At 40.0% G+C, this 9,335-nt stretch overlaps 1 protein-coding gene across 1 annotated transcript in view; it reads left to right on the forward strand.

The window, feature by feature from the left end:
- Positions 1–9,335, forward strand: part of ZMIZ1 (zinc finger, MIZ-type containing 1) — a 157,688-nt gene that overhangs the window by 106,184 nt on the left and 42,169 nt on the right. Inside the window, 1 exon segment of the mRNA XM_009884558.1 lies at positions 2,086–2,230. Within this exon segment, the coding sequence (XP_009882860.1) occupies positions 2,086–2,230 (145 nt within the window).

Raw genomic sequence — 9,335 nt, forward strand, 5'->3', positions numbered from 1 at the left:
TTGTTCGTGTTTCTCAGAGCTCAAGTGGCCGTGATACGTGGGAAGAAACCCTGCAAGGCAGGGATTTGTATCTCCAGGCGGCTGGAAAAGGGGGAGGGGGGCCTTTGTCACTGGCACATTAGTAATGATATACCAGGGATAAAAGGTGAGTATAATTTGATCAAATGCTTGTTGACAGTTTCCTTGGCTAATAGAGAAGCAGCTTAGACTGACACTCGTTGCTGGAACATTTCACAGAGCTCGGGGGAATGCTTTCTGTAGGCTACATGTGAGGCTGACAATTTCCGAGTGACCATATTTAGTTACATAAAGAAGCGGTGTCCCCTTTTTGTCACAGCAGAGCTCTAAAATGCCTCCCTAAACACCGCTCTTGACCTTCCGCTTGATAAATGCAATGAAATTGCTACCTCTCCTTTGTCCAAATGTGTGATTAATTCACAGGAATGGCCTGGGCTTTATGTGTTTTTCTTGTGTGGCTGTTAAACTTGAGAAATTCCAGTTGTTTCTCATGCTGAAAAATCATATTTGTGGGTGTTCTTGGCAAAGCAGATTTCTTTTTTTCCCCTACAAATAGGACTTTACAATTAGTCTCTTCAGAATTTGTTCTACTAAGTATGTGTTAACAGTACCTGTGAGTAGCTACTGGAAAAAGAAGGTGATGTACCCTGAAATGATAGTTTGCAACTGCTTATGATTATGTTATTTGGTGAAAAGATCCATTAGAAAAATAAGAAATGAGAATAAAAGCCTCAATTTTAAAGAATTCTGCACTTGTGTCTTTTAAACCAGTAAGCCTAAAATTACACGTAGAGCTCTCCTACTCCAAACCGCTGTGGCAGCTTGGCTTTTGAGTAGTCTTCTGGTTCTCACCTACTTGTGCAATCTGTTGATTTGTGTTCAGTTCACAACACCTCAGGAAAGCACTTAGTTAAAAATTAAATATGAAGCATTTTCTTGTTCTGAGGGGTTTGTAAAGCATACTTTAAAGAAGGAAAAACCCCAAGTGCTTCCACTTGAGAATGTTTCTTCAACTGCAGAATTTTGCAATTAGTCTGCACTTTGTTCCAGTGAAATTCTTCACCGTGTCATACCTTGGTTAGTTTTTACCTGAGCCACTTCTGATGCTGGAATTAAACGAGCGGCTTTGAGGCTCAGCCAGGTGTTGCTTAGAGGCTGCGGTGGGGTTTCTTGGCTGGGTGCACTCACGGCAGCCAGGTTTCGCCCTCAGTCACTTTGTGGAGCTCTGCTTACTACAGAGTAGGTGGTTGCTGTAACAGGGGCTGGTCTTCTCTGAGTGTGGATGTGCAAGGGAGAGGTCACGTTTTCTGAGATAATGACCGCTTTTGTGTCTTCAGAGGGAGTTGCGAGCTTTTCATCTCTCTAGGAAATCTCTGCGTCTTCATAAGCGTGATTTTCCTGTAAGCACAGAATTACCCTCATTGACCAGAAGATTAGGCACATAATGGAAATACACATTTAGGGGTTGTGCTGGGTCAAATATAGATTTAAGTGCCTAACTTTATATCCATACATCAGCGTGGCCATATCCTCCTGATTGTCTATTCAAGACTGGTAGCTGATAGGAGTTTTGGAAATGAATTCCCACACATGGGTTTTTCTTCATGCCTCTCCGATTAAGCTTTTGCACAAAAATAGCCAAACAGAAAAGAGATCTTGTTGTTCTTTGCTCCCCTCTGTGAATGATGTCTTCTGTATGGTTTTGTTACGTTTCTGTTAGTGTGAAATTAATTCTGCTTTTTTTTTTCCGCTCACAACAGCTATCCCATGTCCTTGCACCTCATTCCTTCTTCATCTTTGTGCCTCTCAGCTCAGACAAGTTCTCTCCTGCCTCCTGGGCTGTACAAAATGTTTGTAACTTGTGTAAAGACATTGTAATGATAGTGTAGGGCAATTACAGACTCAACTTGATAGGATAATAATGTGAGTGGTGGTTCGTGGACGAGCTTTTCACTCCTGGGGTTTGTCTGTTCAGATTGTGACTGCTGTTACAGTAGCTTGCGTCTGCACTCAGCTGTGCCGGTTCTTCAGTTGTGCGCTTACTGTCATTGTGTTCTGTTTGCACAGCGCTGCTTTCATCGTGGTGTGAGGAGCTGGGACGGCTCTTGCTGCTTCGCCACCAGAAAAGCCGGCAGAACGATCCTCCAGGGAAGCTACCCATGCAACCCCCCATGAACTCTATGAGCTCCATGAAACCCACCCTCTCTCATAGGTGAGTCTCAGCCCAGTCCGTAGGAGTGGCAGTCTGTACAGATGTACCACGTGACAGATCTGTTAATCGAAATGCTTATTACCATTGACGGACGTAGCTACACTGTTTCATGCACTGAACAGCATTACAGACAACAGGGGATCTGTAATTACAGCAAGTACTAAATAAACTCAGGTTTTGTCTTTGCTATTGCCTGGTGTGTAGTGAAGTGATGCTACCATCTTCAAATCTGTGCTCAGATCAAGTGGGCTTGCTTTCAAACTTCAAGTTGTGCCCTACAGATAAACTTCTACAACATGTCTCTCACCAGACATTTTCCTACTGTTTATTTAAATACAACTGGCTTTTCTTGAGGTTGAAAACATGTCACTGATGTTCTGTTTTGCAAGTTGTGTTGGAAATGTACTGTGTACGAAGCAACTGTATAGTGGGTGTAGCCATAGATGGGAGAATGACCTATACCACCTTGTATCAGTTGAGTATCATAAAGCACTTACGTTAACTTAGGCAAAACACAAGCATTAAAGGACCCTAGAAGAAGCTAAAGATGTGACACCTTTGATTACCACATTACATGGAAGAACAGCATCTGTGTATCTTGTCTGCAGAGCCTAGGTCAAAGCAAAGCTGAAAAATAAGTGTAGACAGGGTTGAACATTCATTTCATGCTTTAGAGTTTTTTTCAAGGCTTTCTTTTCCTCAGCATCACATTAAAGAAACCACAAATAGTATAAACTGGCTTTAGTGTAGGGCACTTCTGTTAGTAAAGGATTATAAGAGCTCTGATGAGGCTAAATTCCTTGTACCTAGATTCTATGGTAGCATAAGTAACTTGAACTTTTGTGTTTGAATGGAGTTTAGGGACACCAGTGCATTTGCATGTGTGAATTAGTCTGGAAACTGCTTTTGGGTTGGGTTTTTTTCTTTAATTTTGTTGTATTATTGGGAAAACCATACAAATGCTATATGTTTTATTATAGTCCTTGAGAATAAAGTCCTTTTTTGTAGTATAACTAATATAATATCACTGACTTTTCAGAGTACCTGGATTGCCTCTTTTTTCAGTTGGTTATGAAACGATCGATTGTAAACACACTTAAAAAAAACCCCAAACAAACAAACAAAACAAAACCAGGAAACCTTCTGTTCTAAAATAACTTATTTTTACACCTGGGAGCTTTGCAGAAGCCAAGGTGAAATTAGTGGCCAGTCTGCAGAGAAAGTGTGGTGCAGTGTGTATGCTCTCTTAGGTGTAGTTTTGTAGTTTTTAGATGCCTGATTCTCATCCGACCTTTTAGCCTCTGTTCCCCTGGAGTCTATAAAGTAAGGATGAAAGCACTGTTATATCTCACAGGGGCTGTGTGCTGTGTTACTAGATAAGATAGGCACAACTCTTTTCTTTCATAGCAATTTTCCACTGAAACTGTCTCGTGTCAAAAAATAAATACTTTCTTCTGCTAAACCTAAATACTAGCATTTCTGGCAGTATCGGGTTACCCAATATTCTACCTAATAGTAGAACATCCTGCCCAGTATCAAACAGTCCCTGTAAGTTTCTCTTGAGTATTGCCCTTGAAATGCTTTACTGAGGAAGACACCGTGAGTCAGTTCTAAATTACTGCTGTTTACCTATGAGATGCCTCTCTAGAAACATAATTTCTGTGGCATAACTTCTTATCTATAATAGCTGCAGCAGCCTCTTAGAGATTTGGAATATCTGCATCACCACTTCAGTGTGTACTGTTGTCTTGTCTGTAATTTAGCCATAACCATGACTGCTCAGAGTCTCTCAGGTGGTACATTAGAATGAGATGTTTTGTGGCTCTCCAACTTCTTTTTCCAACTGGAACTGTTTATTTTCATGGATGTTTTATAATCAATCTATAAGACAGTAGTGAAATAAGGGGTGAAGAAGAATTGAGTTTTCTGGTTGTTTGACTTAAACAAAAGATGAAAAGCCATTAAGTACAATCCCAGTGATAAAGCTGTTGATGAAGCAACATTTGTATTTGCATTAGATTACATTTGGGTCAAAAGCTTAGCATTAAAGGTCACAGTATCTTATCTCTAATTCACAAGGTTTTTGTCTGAATTCAAACAAAACAAAAAAAAAAAGTATGCTCTTCATTTGCTACAAGAAATTAATGTAGCCAGCTACTTCAGGTTTTGTAGAAGAATTAGATGTTAAATTAGAACAACCAAGAGCGTATTCAAGAACCTTACGTAGCTTAACAGAGGGAATGTAGGATATATATCAGCTGCTGAATATCAGTAGACAGAAAAAAAACCTTCCCCCGTCATCGGACTATCTTGAGTACTTCACACAGAGGGGTTTTTTGCTGTTTTTTTTTACTAGCAACAAAATTACCGAGAAATCTAGTCAGGGACTAGAATCCCGATGTACCTGGCACTGCAAAAATACAGCTGCTTAGTCTCAAAGTTGAAACGGGGGTCGGCTGTTAATACATTCTTGAGTCAGAATTTATTTACAAGAATCTAAATCTGAGGATTCATATTTAAGAAACTGTGGGCACATACACTGGAGGGAATTCAGGTCTGGCCTATTTTTAGGGACAATCTTTTATTTTTAAAAAGTTAATTGAGTTGTGGGAGAAGACTGAAGGAGGCAGATCAAGGAGGGCTTTGACACTGTTGGTCAAATGCAGATGGAGAGAGCAGAATATAAGCTATGCAAGGATGTGCACACATGCAACAAATGCTTTCAGAATAGGGACTGTATTGTGCTAATTTCTTTCTAAAATTAGTTTTTCATTAACGAACTGATCGAGTGTTGCATATGGAACAAAAATTCAGCTAAATACTACTTCCTAATGTAGGGCGGTTGGTTGGACTGCAAACTCCTGTGCTTTATGAACAGCATAACCACTAGATTCTCAGAAAAGAACCCCTCAACCTTATCATTTTTTTAAGTCAGTGCAGTGTAGTAACAGTTAGCTCAAACTTGAATGTGAGATTCATTGATTTTTTTTTTATTGTATTTTATTTTATTTTTAGACTTTACTGATTCATGTGGGTAAGCTTCACTCCTGTACTGAAAGACCATTATGAGACCTATCTACCTCCTTAATCCTGTATAACTTCTAATTTAAGTCCTACTTAAAGGATTTATGGGGGACTTAAGGAGAGGCAGTAGTCTTTGGGCTGGCCCTTCTGCATCAGAGTGAAATTTCATGCTTTCTAGCTTGCAGGGAGTAATGTTATTTCTTTGCGTTGTAGTTTTTGAATCCGGCATAATGTCTGTAGTAACAGGAACTACTCAAGATGGCTGATTTTTTACTTTTAAATGAATGTAAGGTCTTTGGCAAACGCTGTTATGTAATTACAAATTATTGTCATTATACACCTTCCTTTGCTTTGATCAAGTTTCTACTTTACACTTCATTGCATTAAGTGGTGGAACTCTACATGAGGATCATATTGACTCTTGGTTGATATCGGTACAGTTTGCATCAATCCCAGCGGGAATTTACACCCTAATTCAGTTTAAGGTGGAACTGACCCATGCAAGCTCTAGGGGGCTTCTCATTTCTTGCATACCTTGTAGTAAAGCTTACTTTATCAACAAAGACACCTGAAAATAGGCAACTGTTAGTTGCAGTTTGATATGTTGTCATGAGCATTTGTCAGGTTCTTACTGTCTTCTCTCTTGCTCCAAATTTTGTTCTTCTGTATTAATTGCAGTCTTGCAGTTAGAGACCAAAGGGTAGTAATGTCTGTGTAGGGCACTCAAGATTGATGAAATATATGAAGATAAAATTATTTTTATCAGAAATTACTTAGTGCCAGAGGTTTTGAGAAAATTGAACAGTAGATCAAATTAACTAGTAATTCAATAGTACGGTAGGTGCTTTATTTATTATCATTACTTGTTTATGTTCAGGCAATTGCCATAAATACTTTTTACTGGTTAGAGCTGCTTTACAAGGGTGCTTATTTTTAGTGTTTGTTTTGTCCCTTTTTTCTTCCAATTTAAACTTTACTAAGAGCTGAACTTTCAACATCGGTAGGAGCTCTTGGAAAAGAATGGCAATTCTGTGTTTGAATTTTTACTGGGTGGTTAGGATTGGCTCTTTCATTGTTTGTTAAGAATCAGGAATGATCTGGCTATAACGTACCAGTAGAAACCATGTCAGCGTTTCTGCAAAGGTTACTGCCTTTTCAATTTTGCCATCATAGGCGGTTTTGACCGACAGTGATAGTCACTTTAACAATGTCTGGATGAGAGAAATGGTTAAAGTGAAAGGTCAAGTGCAGCATATACACACTTTTATAAAAACAAGCGCGTTGTGCATGTTTTATACATCAGTTGGAAGTTGGGGATCACTTCATTACTGCATGTGGCTGTGGCGTACAGGAACAATCTTTGCAAAAGAATTCAAAACTCTTTAGGTGAAAGATAAGATTGTTTCAAAGCCTTTTCATCTTTCTGTTTGTGAAATTGTGAAATAAATATAATTAGGGACTGAACAGATGGTAAATCCTGATATAAGAGAATATACACAGTAAAGCTACCTGTATTAATTACTCCTGATTCTGCAAGAGCAGCCTCTCTTTTTCTTCTGTCTTCCTTTCTGTCTAGAAATGTTAAAATCCACCATCAGGAGAAAATAAGGGAAACGTTCAGAATCCAAAAATGTTTCTGCAGAAGTGCCATTTGTTAAAGAAAAAAAAAAGCGACAAGATTTGTTCAGAACAGTATTAAGGAAGGCCACTGTTGTTCTGAGCATTGTAAAGACAAAACTAATTGTTTAAAAATACTGTCCCAAGACTAGTTTGCCCATCTTGACCTCTAAGTGAAGCCACTGATACTAGTTTCAGCATATACACTTACTATGGGGAGGAGGTGGAAGGAAATCTTGAAAGAACGTTGAAGCTAAAAGCAAATGATTAGTACTCTTTAGTTGAAAACTGATAATGTGTAACCATTAGCTGTTAATAATTAAACCTGTAATATTTTCATGTGAAAAATCTGCATTTCATTTTAGGTGAGATAAGTTTGTGGTCAGTTCTTGTAATAGGAGAGACTGAGACACGATCTCTGAGAACAATGGGCAGCTTAACTTCAAATACATATATTCTTCACGTGCTTGGTAAAAGGTATAGCTAGATAAGGATCATCTTTTATTGTGTGTACAGCGCCTTGCACAGATGTGAAAGTAGGGCTTCTGTATTGATTAGTGAGTCAAAGTGAGTGCCACTGCAATAAGAACAAGATGTAGCAACACAGCTATTATACTTTTGTGATATTTTATTTTTCCCCGATAAGTACATGTAAGTGTTATGTACTTTGTATTTTTTCCTCTAAGTGTTGTATATACTAGATAAAAAGTTTGGGGGGGGGTGTTTTCCGATTTATTTATTTTTTTAATTTAAAAGTGCCAGCTGATATTTTAAAAAATCCTGATAAAGACTAGGCAAATATTATTTAAGGTATGTCTGCTGACTTAGGCAAAATCTGACCTTCTCAGGTTTTACCCTGTCTATGCTGTTTTTAAAAATACGATAACTAACAACTTTGAAAAGACAGCTTTCATTGTAGTGTTTGGGCCATATTGAACATCCAATTCTTGAAAATGTCTAATTGATTACTGTTTAGTGACAATCACAATAGTATCGTGCTCTTTACATGAGGGCTGCTCTCAAAAGCAGGTAAGTTGTGCTGAGTCTAGGTCATATTCCTCGTCCAGTGTGTTGGGATGGTTCAGTCTGTCACTTGTTCTCAATGAAACCAACTCATTTCTGATGGCACTGGAGTTAAAAAAAAATCATTCAGCTGTGACAACACCCGTAGTTTTTACCATTTCTGACTGTCAGCATGTAACTAACTGTGCGGTGACACTGAAAGCTGTACTTAGCCTGGCCCTTTGATGCAGACCTCATTAAAATCCTGGGGAGTCTTTTAACTGGATTGAGTACCTTTGGATAGGGAAATTCAGAACTAAGTCAGTGCCCTTCAGCCGCTGCAGCGCCCAGCCCACGCGTGGGGTTCAGCGGTCCTTTCCAGGCACAGAAGGGCTGGGGGAGGTAGAGCCTGTGGCTTGAGCAGGGTGAGTGGCTGTTGGCTGGGTACCCACGCTGTTAGCATCGCGCTCCAGCCTGCCTGCCAGGAGGTGACATGGCTTCTGAGCAGGGAGGGAGTTCTACAGGCTGGCGACGTTTTCAATTTTCAGTGGAGTGAAAAAAACCCCAACAATTACTGGCATAAATGATGGCAAATACCTTGTCTTTTAAAAAGATTTTTTGTTCTTTTTTGATAATTTGGCAACAGGAACACAGATGTGCATTTTTGTCTAAAACCTGGTATTTTTCTCTATGCCTTTGCTTTACACATATACCTGTAATTCATTCACTTAGATGAAAATGTGACCCTCCACAGGATTTCCCTGTAAATGAATTAGAAAAGGCATGAATTCCTGATAAATTATTTTGTCATTTTTTTTTTATTCCTGCTATTGCCATACAGTTGGGTTCTCAAGTCTCTTTAGTATGGCAATGGGAAGAAAAGGGAATAGTCGTTACTATTTGCAGTGATGGAGAGCTTTTTCTAACGGTTCCCCTAAAATAAAATGGGTTAGAAATTCTTGCTAAAAAAATCCCTGTCTGGTTTTCGCTGGAGATGACAACAAAGCCTGCTCAATTGACAGAGCACATCAACAACCTCTGCAGATGGGTCGGTGACATTAATTAGATACTGACAGTGCCTTGTGCAGGAATCGGTGGTTTCTTCCCGTGAAAGGGCTGTTCCGGGAGTGGGGAATAGCACATCAGCCAGGGCATCTTGAACGTCCTCATCTCCACCAAGCTGAGGATGCGGGGAAGGTACCACAGTCTGTTCGTGCTCTCCTTTCCCACTTACCACGTCAGGGGAGATGCGATGTGATGGTTTGTTTGCCCGTGTCACCGTGTCAGCAACAGCATTTCCAAACAACTTTGACAGGCAGAGTGTCGGAGGCGTTTGGGGGAGACGTTTCTCAGCCCTGCCCCGCGTGTGCCACGAACCGCGGCCGTCCCTCCGCGGCGAGGTCCTTTGGCCGAGGCTCCCCCTGCCCTGCCCTGCCCGGGCGCTCCCGTCCCCCGCCCGGCA

This window comes from Charadrius vociferus, unplaced genomic scaffold (genome assembly GCF_000708025.1).
Source record: "Charadrius vociferus isolate BGI_N301 unplaced genomic scaffold, ASM70802v2 scaffold655, whole genome shotgun sequence".
Classification (NCBI taxonomy): Eukaryota; Metazoa; Chordata; class Aves; order Charadriiformes; family Charadriidae; genus Charadrius; species Charadrius vociferus.